Raw genomic sequence first — 14142 nt, 5'->3', positions numbered from 1 at the left:
CTCGTCCTCCTCGGCAATGATCTCCATCGGAGCGAGGGGCGCCTGGACGGGCAACTCGCCTGTATTGCCGGTACCGCCCAAGGGAACCTGTGAGGAGCGAGGCCATCGATGTAGCGTCAGCACATTGGCATGCATCGGCAATACAGCATCGATACAACGTCGGTGCATGCATCGTGCAGACGTACATGGACGGCATCTGTTGAGGCGGTTGTGTCGCCTCCGCTTGTGTTGGCTGGGGTCTTGAACGGAAACTGCAGGTCACCAAATGAAACCGGATCTGTGAGGAACCATGGCGGGAGCGAGTGAGCCGGGTGATGTGGCCAGCGAGTGCACTTGTTTGCGTGCAATCAGCGTCGTCTCCGAGGCGGACGGCAAACGCACCATCGTCGTTGGCAAGGTTCTGCGCCGCATTCCCGGCCCTGTCTTCGGGTCTGGCTTCTCGAGCAGACGAGGTTGGTCGCCCTTGGCCGCCCAGGTTCCCGAAAGCGCCAAAGAGCGTCCGCAGTCTTTGCTCGTTGGGCTTGGGAGACGGAGGCAGGATCTCGGTGGATTCGTTGGTGTCCATGTCGTCTGCGACTCCATTGAGCGCAAGCTGCTGCTGCTGTTGCTGCTGCTGGCTTTGGCGATCGGTACTTGGCAGGTCGTTCGTGGGACGGACCGAGGCTCCCTCTGCACTCGACTCTGCACGAACCCCGGTCGAGACAGGGTGTGTCGGATCGACGGACCTGTGCAAAACATCCACTGGTGCGTGAGAACGTGTTGCGCCCCCATGATTTGTTGCCCATACACTCCATTTTGCGTACCAACCTCGAGCTCTGAGAAGCCGATTGCAGCGGCGATTGACGGAGGCTGTGCCGGCTTCCTGTTGGCTGGGCGGCTGAGCGCGCGGACGGAGCCGGCTCCTCCTGCGAGGACACTTGCATCGACGCATGGACATCGATGCTCGAGCCTGGACGCATATGCGTGATCAGATCGGCCGGGGACCGGTTTGTGCTGAAGAGCGTGTGCGATGCAGACTCGTCCTGGTCCATGAAATCAGGCTGCAAGTCATCTGCCAGTGAGGCCGGCGGCATCGAGCTGCGCATGCTGGGCTCGTCGACAACCTGCATCGGCTGTGAGCTCGTATCGATCGGGAGGAGGCGTCGTTGTGGCAACACCAGGCTCGGCTGCGGTGAAGATAGGCTCAGGCTCAGGTTCCGGGACAGGTCGTTTTGGGTGTCGACTGCCATGTGGTCCACGGCCTCCAGAACGTGCTGGCTGGGTCGACCCCAGGGCGATCCAAAGGCAGCAGCCCCAGCGGCGTTCGCTGATGCTTGGCTGAAGGCCTGCGGTGGCATCATATCGCCTGCATCCGTGGCTGTCCGAGATGATGTTGTCGTACTGCCACCCCGAGCCGCCGGATGCTGCGGAGTGGAGCGATTCGAGTGATGAGGAGTGTGTACCGATGCTGCATTTTGAGAGTTTGCGATGTGCGCCGAGTCAGGGTGGTTTGCGGCGGCGGCCGTTGTTGGCGGCACAGTAGTCGCCATGGCTCCCATGGCTTCGGGGTCGACTGTCTCGACCTGGAGAGTCGCCAGGACAAAATCAACCGAATAGGTGTCCGGCACAGACACCGAGAATGTGATCGGGCTGCGTTGATATTGACGATAGGTCAGCACCACGGCGGCATCTCTTCCGTTCAGGAACACAGACTGAGTGCAAGTGGCCGATGACTCACCATCCGGTGCGCTCAAAGTAAGCGATCACGGGCTGGTTCATGGTGTCGGCAAACGACAGGATGGCCTGTAACGGACTGTTAGCCAGGGTGTCGCTCGGCGGATATCCTGGGTAGACTGCGCCGACATAACGGTCACGACAGCGCCGGTGATGGTCATGACAACGCCGGTAACTGTTCTCACTGACCTTGAGCTCCTTGAGATTGAATGTCAGGTCGGCCAGCTGGTTGACCTTGAAGTATCCAAAGTCGCCAGAGTTCATGGTAACCTCAGTCTGGAGGCTCTGACTGATGCGATCTGATGGACACCGCCCGCCAACCCACGCGAGAGAGCACAGCATCCGTGCAGGAATTAGTTCCTTTGTTTCATTGAGGAGCATGCTGGATGCTGCCGCACAATCGAGGCGAATGATGCCGATTGGGCCACAAGCTCACCTTGGGTGTTTGTGGAGGTGTCTGTGAAGCTCTTGAGCTTGATCCAGTCGGTGTCGCAGATCATCGTCACCTCCTCGAGCTTCTGGTTGAAGTGCACCAACCATTCATGGATGACCTTTGGCGATGCCAGCCACGAGCCCTGGCATGTTTCCTTCAAGTAAACGGCGCGAATGGGCTCGCAGCTCTCGTAGTGAAGCCTGTGTGTCTTCAGGACGCCTGAGGTATTGGCAAAGATGCCGTTCATTGTCAGCAGAGCTGTCGTTCGGATTGACGACAACCTGCAATCCAAGGCAACGGGGGGGGGCACATGGTTTCGTCTCTTCGTGCGCAAATAACCCGACCAGCAGAGCCAGCACCGAGAATGCCAACGAGCTCGTTACCATGCTTGCAGATGAGCTGGATCACAATTCGGTCCTGGTTCTCATCGGGCTCATCGCCGTTCTGCAGGATGATCTTGCAGCTCTCGACGTTTTCCAGATTGGCCTTGAACTTGAATATGTTTGTGATGAACTGGCGGCATCACGGGGGGTGGCTGGTCAGGGATCGACTCAACCGCAGACCAAACCGCCCTCGTCCTCCGGCCAGGGAATCTGCTATTGCGTATGAGCCAAGGATGCCACTTCAGGGCCGGCTGGAATAGGTGTGCTCACCTTCAAGAGGATCTTGCAGCTGATAAAGTTCTTCGAGTCCAGGTTCTCGGTTTCGTAGGACTCAAAGAACAGCGCCGGCAGCGTAAAGATGACAAACGCCGATCGTGACGAGTTGACGGTTGCGAGCAGCAGCTGCAGCGGACCAGCATGGAGAGCCACAGAGTCCTGTCAGCTGGACACACGCAAGAGTGAAATATCGCCGATCTGTGCTCAGCGGCGGCAAAGGAAGGCATCGTCGTTGCGGTGCCGGGAATCCCCAGGATATCTGTGTACCTGGTCTGCGCGTGCTTCCCAGTACAGATCGTCGCCAATCTTGGACAGGCACTGGAGGAATTTTGAAAAGCCTGTGCAGCACAGATCAAGCGATCGATACCAGAGTTGGTGGGTCGGGCCGATGCGACAGGCGATGCTGGGGACGATGAGGCAGTACGGGCAACACTGCCGTTGCCTCGCTGGGTGGCTTGTCCAAACGCACCTTTGAGGGCTATCGCGGAAATGACAAGCTCAGTCGACAGCCTCATTCTGGTTCGGTCGGAAGTGTTGATATTCCAGCGATGCAGCCGCGGCAGGGCGATGAAGTCGGAGCAGACACAGGCACGGGCGAGACGGAGGCCAAGCAGGGATCGCTGGTTTGCAAGCGAAGCACGGCGGCTCATGGAGCTTGGGGCTGCGCAGTCCGGTCTGGAACTGCCAATGCAACGTGCAATGGCCACCCGCACCAGCAACGACCCAAGCGGCGCTGTATCAGCAGCAGCAGGCCGTATATTTCCGTCGTTGGTTTTCCACAGCACCAGCCCGCAACAGCAGCAGCAGCAGCAGCCATCGCTCCAGCGAGCATGTCCCGTTTTTGATGCCGCGGATGGCGCTTTGCAGCCCAACGATCGAGACTGCAAGAGCCTGCTCCGCAAATGAGGAAAGAGAGAAATAGAGAGAAATGGATAGAAATAGAGATTGGAGAATAAGAAAGGAGGGGTGTGAGTTGAGAGGAAGAAGAAAGGTAGGCGAGAGTGAATACCGTGATAGAAGAGCGTGGTGTTCGGAGGAGAAAGAGAGGAGCCTGTATCTGCTGCCGAGACGCAAGGCTTGCTCGCAGCCCAAGCCGGGCCCATCGAGCTCATCCTTTGGGCTTTCTGCGGGTTGTGTCGTAGACCCGGATCAGGTTGGCCTGGCCGCTGTCGCTCTGCGAGAAGGCAAAGCCTCGCGTTCGTTTCATGCGTTGGACCATGCGGACCTTGTGAACAGCCTTCCTGAACCATTCCATGCGAGGGCGATAGTCTGGGATGTTGAACTTTTGGATCTCCTGGACAATATGGTACGACTTGCAGAGGTAGTTGCGCTTGAAGCTGTCGGAATAGGCGACGGAAGTCCGTGGCGTCAGCGACTGCGAGCGGCCTGATGGGAGATCATGAAGCGCTGGATGCGAGTGCCATCTGCACAAACCACCTGTCGCTTTCGTCGGGATGACGCAGCGCCTCCCACGCAATGAAACACGCATGCCAGCTACTTACAATTTCCAAGTAAAGTCGCGGAAGTTGGCGATCACAGGGATCAGGAGGATGCCAAACCAGAATCCCGCGCTCTCGAACATGGGCGGGTTGAGGCCGTACAGCTCCGTTGACAGTCCGATCGATGGGGCCACGGCGACATAGATCGGGAATAGGATGAACCAGAGCACCAGCGAGCCGTACACGGCCGCCCAAGTGAACTTGACCCAGGTATCGGCCACCATCGCCGCCTTGAGCGAGATCGTGATGACGTCGCTGGTGTAGACCATCTGCCCGAGGAGCCACTGGTTGCCAACGCGACCATCGGCCAGCATGGTTCCCTCGCCGTAAATCTGCGAGAAGCACCAGTACATCACGAGGGCGTGGAAGAAGGAGTTGGCAATCCACGACCAGAACGTCCTGTAGTTGTAGAACTCGGATCGCTGCCCAATCTTGTACATCTGAGGGTACATGTTGAGCATCCGCGAGTTGACGTACTGGTCAAAGATGCCGATGGCGACCGGCTGAAAGACTGCAAAGGCTACATTGTAGGCCGACTGGGTCCAAGACTCGAATAGAGTCTGCGAGCGAAGCAATGAGAGTGAGGAGGTGGATAGACGGGCGTCAAATCGACTGCTGCGACCCAGCCCGCTCCAGCCCACACTGCTTTAATCCTGCTGTATCCGATGCACGGGCGTACCTGTCCGGAGAAGCCGTTGTCAAAGGCGAACCAGAGCTGGATGAGATACAGCGTAATGTTCTTGTAAAAGCTGTACAGAATCAGCTTGCTCAGCCTCGAGTAAGCCCATCCGCCGTGCACGAGCAGCAGCTTGCGCAGGAACCGGAACTGGGCAATGGCAAAATCGGCAGCGCGTGCCGCCTGGAGTCCCTCCATGCCGCTGATGCCGATGCCGACATGGGCCGCCTGGATCATGCTCACGTCATTGGCGCCGTCGCCGATCGCGAGCGTGACGCTGCCCTGGACGTTTTTCTTGACGAGCTTGACGACCAGGGCCTTCTGGAGGGGGGAGACGCGGCAGCATACAACCGCCTTACACATTGTTGCGAGCTCCAGAAAGATGAACGAGATGTCTTTCTCGAGAGCAAACTCAAGAGTCCGTCCATCGATGACGAGTGCGAGTGGCTGAGCGGGCAAGGTGTGATGGCGGAATCAATCAGACCGAGGCACACAGCATCCTCGCTTGCAGTGGTACTGTCGCTGCCACAGGCGCCGTGCTTGCTCCAGAAGCCAGCCCTCAAACACCCCATACCTCAGCATCGGTGTCGGCGTCCTTGTCAATATGAAACTTTGGCTTGCCCCACCACGATTTCTTCTGAGTTTTCTTGATTGCTGCACCACTGAGCCCATCCTTGACGGTCTGCAGCTTCTCCTCGAGGAACTCCTTGGTCTCAAAGTGGGTCGTCTCGTTGCAGATGATGAGGCCCATTTCGTCCGTGATCAGTTTGCACGAGTATGCAATGTTGATGGCTGTTTCCTGACGATCGCCCGTCAGCACCCAGACCTTGATGCCGGCACTCATGAGCGTGTGGATAGTATCAGGCACGCCGTCCTGAAGCTTGTCCTCGATCGCAGTGGCGCCCAGCAGGATAAGGTCCTTCTCGATGAGCTCAGCCGCCCGGTCGAGCTGCTCGCCGCGATTGTTGATGGTCGTTGCCGCTTTGTTGTAGATCTCAGACCACTCGGTATACTCCTCCTCGGAGATGTCGCGGTAAGCGATACAGAGCGTTCGCAGGCCCTCGGTAGCATAGTCTTCGAGATGGGCACAAGTGATATTCACGTATGGATTGTTGTCTGGGGCGAGTCGCTCGAGAATCACGGTATCGGCGCCCTTGATGTACAGCTTGAGCTCGCCACTGGGAGCACGCACGATGGCCGACATGCGCTTGCGGGTGGAGTTGAACTCGCAAATGTTGAGCACCTCATATTCCAGGTCTTGTCCTTCGACGGCGATCGTCACGGACTTGGGGCGCCGAGTCTGGATTTTGTCGCAGCAGTCGGATGAAAAGCGTGGTCAACAGGGGAGTGGACGCAGGACGATTTCCAAAGCAGGCATGGACTCGACACATTGTCTGTGTTGGCTGCAGACCTCGCTCGAGGCCCATGCACATCTGGCGCCAGCTCCTTACCGTAAATTTGAATCCAAGCATCTGTGCTCCCTTGACCAGCGCACCCTCGTCCGGAGACGAGGCCTGGTAAATGATGGTGCTGGGGTCGTCTTCCGGAATCTCGGGAATGACGGTGTGACACACGGCAAGCAATGTCAGGAACTCGCGGATCACAGAGCCGGTTGGATGTCCGCCCTTGAGGTTGTACTGAAGCCTATGGAAGTCGTAATATCCCTGCCATGTCCACCGCAGAGTTAGGGCAAGATCCCGTGGTTCCACAATCATGACGGCAGTGGCGGTGATGATGACAATGCCGACGGCCATGGCAATGGCAATCGTGATGGAAATAACCACGACATCGGCAGCCGATCAATGGATGGCTTGGGGCACTGTGGAGATGGCTCTTACCACTTCTTTGCCACTTTCATCGATGCGCGCTTTCTTATCCTCTGGGACAATCTCGGCATAGGCGATGCCACCGATGGAGCACATGCGATACTCCATGACATTGCAGGTGAGGGTGCCGGTCTTGTCGGAGAATATGTAGTCAATCTGGCCAAGCTCTTCGACGAGCGAAGACGTTCGCGCCGTTGCTGCGGTATCGGTCTCCTCATGGTAGAGATCCATGTCCGAGTTGATCAATGTGCCCAAGGAGAACTTGACAAACTCCATGGTGACAATCAAGCTGAGGGGGATGAGGTTGTTAAACAGGATGATGAAAGTCAGGATGTTTGCGCCAAAGTTGGCCCAGATGGTTTGAGTGTCCGTTTGCTGGTAGAGGATGTAGCGGTTGAACCTTCCGTCGAGCTGAAGCCAAGGAGAGCGAGGAAGCAATGTCGGTTCAGTCCATGGAACACAAAATGTCGGACTAAGAAGGAGAGGTCGGGCATTGGCCTGCGATAGAGCACAGCTCGACTCACCGCGCGAACAAGGTTTCCAGCCGAGCAGACGATGGCCATCAGCAGCAGTATGATAAACAGGAAAATGATCTGGCGGTTGACGAAGCGCTCCACCTTGGTGCTCTTGATTGGGGTGGCGCTGGCGGAGGAGCGAGCGTTAGTTCAGACCTGAGCGTTGCGGCATAAATAGAAGCACTCATCGCGGACGGTTGGAGCGCTGGTGGATCAGTGAATCCAACATACGTGGCGTTGCGCATGAGCTTGGTCTCGTGGCCTGTGAAGATGACGACGGCATAGACCCAGCGGGTGTTGCGAAGCATAGCGCCGCGAAGAAGCAGCTGGATCGGCTCCAGAGGAACCTCCTTGTGCTCCAAACGCAGGGTGCCTTCATAAGTGTACAGGCTGCTGTTGGGGAGCTCCGACTTGATTACGCCGGTGAGCCGAGAGACCTCCTCGGGCGAGAGCAGCTCGGCTGTCTCGGGCAACCCCTGGCGGATCTTGAGGTTGGTTTCGCTGGGGACATATTGGGCAGCGATCACGACAGGAGTGGCCAAGTCAGCACACACCACTCGCACATAGCCCTGTGCTGTGCCGAGTCGTGCCGGAAGGTATGTGGTGCCCTGAGCCCACGTAAACTCGATATTCTCCGCAACCGCTGCGATACAGCCCACACCCAGCAGCCTCTCAGTGGAGGCTTTCTCCCCCGCAGTAGCGCTGCTTACCCATCCAGGTTGCTGGTCTCGATATAGCACAGCGCATCGGGCTCGGAGCTGCTGAGAAGGATGAGATCGGCCGGGAAGGACTGACCGTTCTCGATGCGTACAATGTCGCCGACGACGACGTCACGCCACATCTTCTCCTCAAAGGCATCGCCACGGAGCACCTTGACGAAGCGGGTATTGAGCTCGTTGTCCTGCTGATGGCGCTTGCGGTCCTCGACGATTTCCTTCAGGGCCGACACACACACGACAATGCTGAGAGGAATGACGGTGCCCCATCGGTTGGTTGGGGATAGGTCGCCAATTTGCTACGTGGAGCACCAGGCCAACGAGAGAATACAAAATACAAAATACAAATACAGTCAGCAACACGCAACCAAACGACAGTTCTGATGGCGGAGCACATTCAGGCATCAGCGCCGGCCATGCGAGCGTGGGAATCGCCCGTGCCTGCCAGGGACAAGTGCTTCAACGCGCCATAGAGCAATTGGCCGAACCCGACGGAAAGCACAGCGATACATCACATCAACGGGACAGTGCGACCTTACCTGAATGCACGCCGTGAACAAAAAGAACAGGTTGGCATACTTGGAGAACTGCTCATATAGGAAACGGGGCAGGAACGTAAAGTAGTTGTACTTTGCCGTGGTGACGCCGTTGTGGAGAAACTTGGAGAGCTGGTTCTTGACGGGATCGTTGATGTAGATCGTGCGATCCGTCGGGGCGTCAGCTTCATCCGAGAAAAACATGCCGGCGACGCTGTGCTCTCGTCGTCGTTGGTAGGGAGGGGTCGCGGCTGTCTATGGCTGAGGCGGGGTGCGATGCAGTGGGGTTTTTGCGCTCAAAGGACGAGGAAGTGGGCGGCGACCGAGGATGGCGGACGACAGAGCAAAAATACCCACGCAGTCTTACACACAGCGAGCATTGGGGAGTGGCTGCTGCACATCCGTGATCCGACGAAAAGGTGAAGGCGACGACGTCGCCGCCTGGGCTCAATGCCAGAGAGCCAGCCTTGATTGGAGACGCAGGCGGCTGCCCATAGTATCGATGGGTCGTCATCGCGGCCGGCTGTCGTCACTGCGAGCACAATCAAGGAGACTGCAGATGCCAGCAGGTGATGATGGACCCATCCCCGATGCGCTCGCTGCATCGTCTGCCAGGGCATACAACAGGGAGTAATGTCTCGGGGGCCGGACTCGGCTGTCCGGGCTGCTGTCCTGATACTGCCGCCTGCTCGCCACCGTCTCCATGGCCGTCTCCATGGCCGTTTCCATGGCCACACCCACCACAGCCGCCCTCTCCCCTCTCGTCCCCGCCGTTGTCGCCTCCTTTCGCAACCTTCGTTATCGTCGCCGCGTCTGCTGTCAGCCCTGGTCATGGTCTCTTCTGCCCACGGCCCGTCTTGCTTCTTGGCCGTTTTGGCCCTTTGTGTCGCCGCGTGTGACCAGACCGCCACAGCCACCGCGCTGCTGATTGGCCGCTGCCGCGCTGTGTGGGCGCATTTGGGCTGTGCCCCAGCGCGTTGTGTGTCGCCGCCGCCCCAGCCCCGACTTGCTCAAAAGGAGGCCACGTTCGCCAGGCCCGCTCCCACAACCCTGCTCCCGCTGGCATTTGCTTCCCATCGGCATCGCGGTCCATCTCAGCGTCTCTCCCTCTCTTTCACCACAACCATGCGTCTCTCGCACCCCGCTGTCGTCGTCCTGGCCGCCGTCGGCTCGGCCGGCGTTGCGCTCGCCGCAGCCAACTCCCCCGCCAACTGCGTCTCAGGCCGATACTACATGAACGACACCTCGGTCGTCTACACTAACAACAATAAAACGGCCTCGCCGCCCTTTGCCGACGCACCGCCTTCCAAGTACGCCTTCACCATCGACTACAACCCCGAAAATGCCCAGGTCAGTGCCGACGAACGGCCTCATCCGGCCCCATCCGGCCGATCCGGTCCATCCGGCATCAACTGTCGCGGAGTTGGCGATGCTGTCGAGACCGCCTGGGACAACGTTCTCCTCGGCCTTGCTCTCCTGACCCCAACATCCATGCTCATTTGGCTCTCCCCGTACAGATCGGCCCCAATGGTCTCACCATCACCCTCAACAAGCCCCCGCCTGGCGGAATCGCCACCGGATCGCGGCTGAGCACCTCCTTCCATGTCTTGTAAGCGTCTGTCGGTGTTTCGATTTGGGCGTGCGTCTCGCTCGGCACCACAATATTTGCAGTCCGTGAGGCACCAGGGCTCAACTAGTGGAGGCACTGGAGCTCAACTAATGGAGGCCACTGCACTCTTGATACTTACCGCGGCCCTCGCTACTCGTAGGCATGCACGAATCACAACCCACATGCGCTGTGCCGCCGAGCAGGGCCTGATCACGGTTAGTCGCGAGCAGAGAGGCCTGCGCTCTGGTGCTCATCTCCTCGCCCTCTCGCTCGCTTTACTGATCCATACGGATCTCTTGCCAGACCTTCATCACCATGTCCGACAGCAAAGACGAAATCGACTATGAAATCGTCGGCGCACAGGTCACCCAGGCTCAGTCGAATGTGTTCTACCAAGGCTATCCCGAATATGGCGTGTGGTCTGCCACCCACAACCTTCCTTCGGGCACAATCGATCAGTACCATGACTATACCATCGATTGGAACTCGGACCGCATCCTGTAGGTGTCCGCACTAGCGACATCTCAGTGCAGGTTGCTGCGACAAAGGCTTCAGGGACTGCTTAGGCGGGTTGCATGCGCTCCATGAAGTTCCATGAGTTCATAGGCTACATGGACTGCATGGACTGCTTGCCTCTCGTTCATACCTTGTGCTTACCTCTCTCATCTTCATCCGACCCTCGTCTCTCTGTAGCTGGCAGATCGATAACACCACCGTGCGAAACTTCACCAACACCCACTACTCCACCAATCCCGCTCTTGCCAACCAAACCTGGTTCCCAAACACGCCGTCGCTGATCCAGTTCTCGCTCTGGGACTCGGGTGACGACGTAACCAATGCCGGCCAGGTGGCCTGGTCTGGCGGCCCGCCGTCGTGGAGCCAGCCAAGCTACAACGCCAGCTGGGCATACGTTGATATCCAGTGCTACGACGACAACAACAGCCCCGTCAGCGCTTGGCCTGTTGGCTCAGTGCGTGCCCAATCCTCGCCTCTGCCCAGTCCGTCGTCGTCCTCAACCACAACCACGGTCCAGTCGGCAACATCCAGCCAGTTGCCGACTGCGTCGCCCAGCGCCACACCTAAGTCTGGCTCTTTGGCTCGGGCGGCGGGCTCGACGATGGCAGTCGTCTTGTCGGGATTGGTCTGGGGGCTGTTCGCTCTCTGATGTCCGCCACCACGCTTTGTGCTCCACCACCGCACTCCGTCAACAACGAACACAACCATCATCGCCATCATTATCACCACCATCACCATCATCCCCGCCGAGCTCCAGCGCCCGATACCGCTCCCAGGGGCCAACGACCCAACCCAATGACATATAGACAAAATTGCATGTACGGTGGTGTGTTGCCGTCGGCGCTGCGGGATGTGAATACATCATCTTTGGGATCTTACTTCTCCTTTGGCCTGGTGATTGGGCGCACAGGGGAGGGGAGAACTGCAACACCTGTGTAGGTCAACGGGTGGGCGAGTGTCCGGACACACGCCTCGCTTTATGTACAATGACTCTGGGTGCAGGCAAATGAGCTTTGAAAGAACAATGAACGGATGCAAATTGATGGAAACTAAAAGTTCTCCTTTCCGTAGTAGAAACGGGTGCCAAACTCGGCGTCGGTCCACTTGTCGCACATCTTGTGCAGCTGGTCCGAGAGCACGGGCGGGCCGCAGAAGAAGACGCCAATGTCGGTGGAGGGATGCTTGATCTTGAAGTTCTTGAAGAGCTGGTCGAGGTTGGGCCGACCATAGAAGGTCTTTGAACGCAGACCGGTGAGGCCGTCGGCGTCCTTGTTGGTATTGATCATCAGGTTGGTCATCTCCTCGGGCTTCAGGCTGGCCGTCAGATAGGTCTGAATCTCCAAGAACTCGAGATACTCCTCCTCGAGGGTGCTGAGAAGGTCTGTGAACCACTCAAATGCCTGGAACGACGGAACAGCATGGTATCAGCAAACGTGTTTGGTGCGGCGTGGATGGAGACAGCGTCGATGCCAGGGCAGCGGCGTGGCTCAAGAAGCAGCAAGACGGATCATCTTACATCTTTGTCGCGGCAGATCCAAATAAAGTGGACCTTTTTGAGCTTCTTGACGCTGGAGTGGTTGAGGCGGTACCAGATTGTCTTCAGGATCGATGCGAACGGCGTGACACCAATGCCAGCACCGACCAGCACCGACACATCGTAATTGAAGACATCCTCGGAGGCAGTTCCAAAGGGCCCGTCGATCATGACCACAGGCAGGGTGGTGGGCGCCGTGACGACGGTGCCAGACTTCTTGTCGAACTGGCATCCGAGACGCTGGGCAAATGCCGTGGTCCAGTCGCCGACCACGCGGATGTGCACCGAGACAAAGTCCTCGTGCGGAGAGGAGGTGAGGGTGAAGGGGTGCCACTCATAGTACGCGACCTCGGGGCAGTTCAAGAAGATATACTGGCCGGCACGAGTCTTGCAGGAGGGTTTCTTGATCTGCAGCTCCACAACCTTGGAGGGATGCTGGATGACCTTGCTGATCTGGGTCAGGCGTCGTCCGCGCCACTCGCGGATGATGCGTTCCAGCAGATACAGGGCCGCTGGGCCGATCCACCACTTCCAGAAGGTAGGGCCGCCACGGCAGGGATCACCAATGTCGCCCTTGATGAAGCAGAACGCGCCGTGGACCAGGGTTCCGCCAAAGAAGACGACAAAGAGATGGTGCGTGAACCAGAACAGCTCAAAGGCCTTTCGGCGGATGGTCTCCATGGCCGAGGTCACCATCAGAAACAACGCAACGGTGATGATCTGGCCGGTGAGACCAGGCCCGCTCAAGAGGGTGAGGGCCTCCGGAGTGGCATACTGCTGCAGGACCTTGTTGACATTGAGGTAGTTGAAGTAATGGCCGACGCAGTGGACATACGACCAAAGCACGATCGACCAGGCAATGTAGATGTGCGAGTCGATGTTGTGGTCAAAGGGCACAATCTTGCCCAGGAAGGTTGCTCGCAGACGGGTGATGGCATTGCGGCAGACGGTGAGCAGGATCAGGGCACAGTTGAAGTTGATGATGTTGGCTGCGCCACGGGCGATGGGGAGGCCGTGGCCAAGGATGCTTCGGAAGGTGGCGACGGTGGGCGAGGTCCACAACTGATAGTACGAGACGGCAAAGTATGCAATCTGGGCAAGGACCCAGGCGACGAGCCAGATCTGGGTGGGGCCTGGGAGGTGGATGGGTTGTTGGCAGGATTGAGACAGGGTGAGCAGTCAAGCTGGAAGGCGGGTCGGGGCTGGGAGACGGAAACCGGCGGAAGGGACAGCCAAGCAGCGCGGGTCCAGTGCGATGCCCAGAGAGAGTGCTATCCGGTTCGGCTCACCTGTGTTGACCAGCCAGTTCTCGATCTTGACCCGCAGCCTCGACTTCTTGACACGGCCGACGGGGATCTCGAAGGGCAGATCGACCTGGTGCTTGTGGTCCAGGTCGCTCCGCTGGTAGTAGACGGATTGGGTCTTGGAGCTCATGGCGGTGGCCACGGAGGCAGATTCGGGGACGAGAAGGCGTGTGCAGGCTGGAGGGAGAGGCGACCCGGGGAGCAGCAGCGGGGAAGGCACCGCAGGCGACGGCTTATATCGGAAGCATCGCCCAACAAGGCCCGGGCAAGGATCGCTGGGCAGGCGAAGGGCAGGCGACGGAGCCGGCAGACGCATGAAGCGCCCCTGGGCAGAGCCGCCGCCACGGAGCGCCAAAGCGCACAGGCCGACAAAGCCGGCCGTGCGCCAAACGCGAGCCGCGGTGCCGACGGCGCGGGCCTGGTTGGTGGTGATGGGCGGAGCGGCGTTGGGCTGCGGGAAGCACAGATATGTAATTCTGCAATTCAACTTCAATTCAACTTGAAATTCAACTTGAAATTCAACCTGCAATTCAACTTGGAGTGTGGTCCTCTGTGCGATATCTGCAAATGAGTCAGCCCTGGTCAAGCGTGCGTCTGGGTCGAGTC

At 58.3% G+C, this 14142-nt stretch overlaps 4 protein-coding genes across 4 annotated transcripts; 1 reads left to right on the top strand and 3 right to left on the bottom strand.

The window, feature by feature from the left end:
• Positions 1 to 47: 47 nt before the first annotated feature.
• Positions 48 to 3408, bottom strand: BJ171DRAFT_309657 (Rad9-domain-containing protein). The gene is made up of 10 exons (XM_053107078.1): positions 3275 to 3408; positions 3073 to 3143; positions 2800 to 2931; positions 2530 to 2659; positions 2150 to 2365; positions 1903 to 2012; positions 1718 to 1782; positions 808 to 1629; positions 382 to 725; positions 48 to 277 (listed from the first exon to the last, which is right to left on the bottom strand). The coding sequence occupies exons 1-10, from the start codon at positions 3318 to 3320 to the stop codon at positions 117 to 119; spliced, it is 2097 nt and encodes a 698-aa protein (XP_052969055.1). The 5' UTR covers positions 3321 to 3408; the 3' UTR covers positions 48 to 116.
• A 219-nt stretch (positions 3409 to 3627) lies between these two features.
• BJ171DRAFT_456836 (uncharacterized protein) lies at positions 3628 to 8777 on the bottom strand (the record flags this gene model as incomplete). The annotated part of the gene is made up of 10 exons (XM_053108328.1): positions 3628 to 4142; positions 4308 to 4864; positions 4984 to 5427; positions 5555 to 6280; positions 6432 to 6644; positions 6819 to 7217; positions 7331 to 7448; positions 7553 to 7822; positions 8032 to 8336; positions 8577 to 8777. 10 exons carry the CDS (start codon positions 8775 to 8777, stop codon positions 3914 to 3916), a joined length of 3462 nt encoding a protein of 1153 aa, XP_052969054.1. The 3' UTR covers positions 3628 to 3913.
• Positions 8778 to 9630: 853 nt separating this feature from the next.
• Positions 9631 to 11594, top strand: BJ171DRAFT_495310 (concanavalin A-like lectin/glucanase domain-containing protein). The gene is made up of 5 exons (XM_053110109.1): positions 9631 to 9923; positions 10091 to 10182; positions 10343 to 10397; positions 10486 to 10682; positions 10876 to 11594. Exons 1-5 carry the CDS (start codon positions 9699 to 9701, stop codon positions 11345 to 11347), a joined length of 1041 nt encoding a protein of 346 aa, XP_052969053.1. The 5' UTR covers positions 9631 to 9698; the 3' UTR covers positions 11348 to 11594.
• A 153-nt stretch (positions 11595 to 11747) lies between these two features.
• On the bottom strand, positions 11748 to 13666 carry BJ171DRAFT_579328 (ferric reductase NAD binding domain-containing protein; the record flags this gene model as incomplete). Its single annotated transcript, XM_053113959.1, has 3 exons — positions 11748 to 12098; positions 12215 to 13365; positions 13522 to 13666. 3 exons carry the CDS (start codon positions 13664 to 13666, stop codon positions 11748 to 11750), a joined length of 1647 nt encoding a protein of 548 aa, XP_052969052.1.
• Between the last annotated feature and the right edge of the window lie 476 nt (positions 13667 to 14142).

Source organism: Polychytrium aggregatum, assembly GCF_025602895.1.
Source record: "Polychytrium aggregatum strain JEL109 chromosome Unknown BJ171scaffold_9, whole genome shotgun sequence".
Lineage (NCBI taxonomy): Eukaryota > Fungi > Chytridiomycota > Chytridiomycetes > Polychytriales > Polychytrium > Polychytrium aggregatum.
This window is presented reverse-complemented; position numbering and strand designations above follow the sequence as displayed.

Bases quoted from the DNA above. Each gene is read 5' to 3' on its own strand.
- BJ171DRAFT_309657 (XM_053107078.1), bottom strand. From the start codon at position 3,320: ATGAGGCTGTCGACTGAGCTTGTCATTTCCGCGATAGCCCTCAAAG. The intron at 2,932-3,072 runs GTACACAGATAT...GGTCCGCTGCAG, and splicing joins GGGAAGCACGCGCAGACCAG to CTGCTGCTCGCAACCGTCAA. The intron at 2,013-2,149 runs GTGAGCTTGTGG...GGTGTCCATCAG, and splicing joins CACCTCCACAAACACCCAAG to ATCGCATCAGTCAGAGCCTC.
- BJ171DRAFT_495310 (XM_053110109.1), top strand. From the start codon at position 9,699: ATGCGTCTCTCGCACCCCGCTGTCGTCGTCCTGGCCGCCGTCGGCTCG. The intron at 9,924-10,090 runs GTCAGTGCCGAC...CTCCCCGTACAG, and splicing joins ACAACCCCGAAAATGCCCAG to ATCGGCCCCAATGGTCTCAC. The intron at 10,398-10,485 runs GTTAGTCGCGAG...ATCTCTTGCCAG, and splicing joins CCGAGCAGGGCCTGATCACG to ACCTTCATCACCATGTCCGA.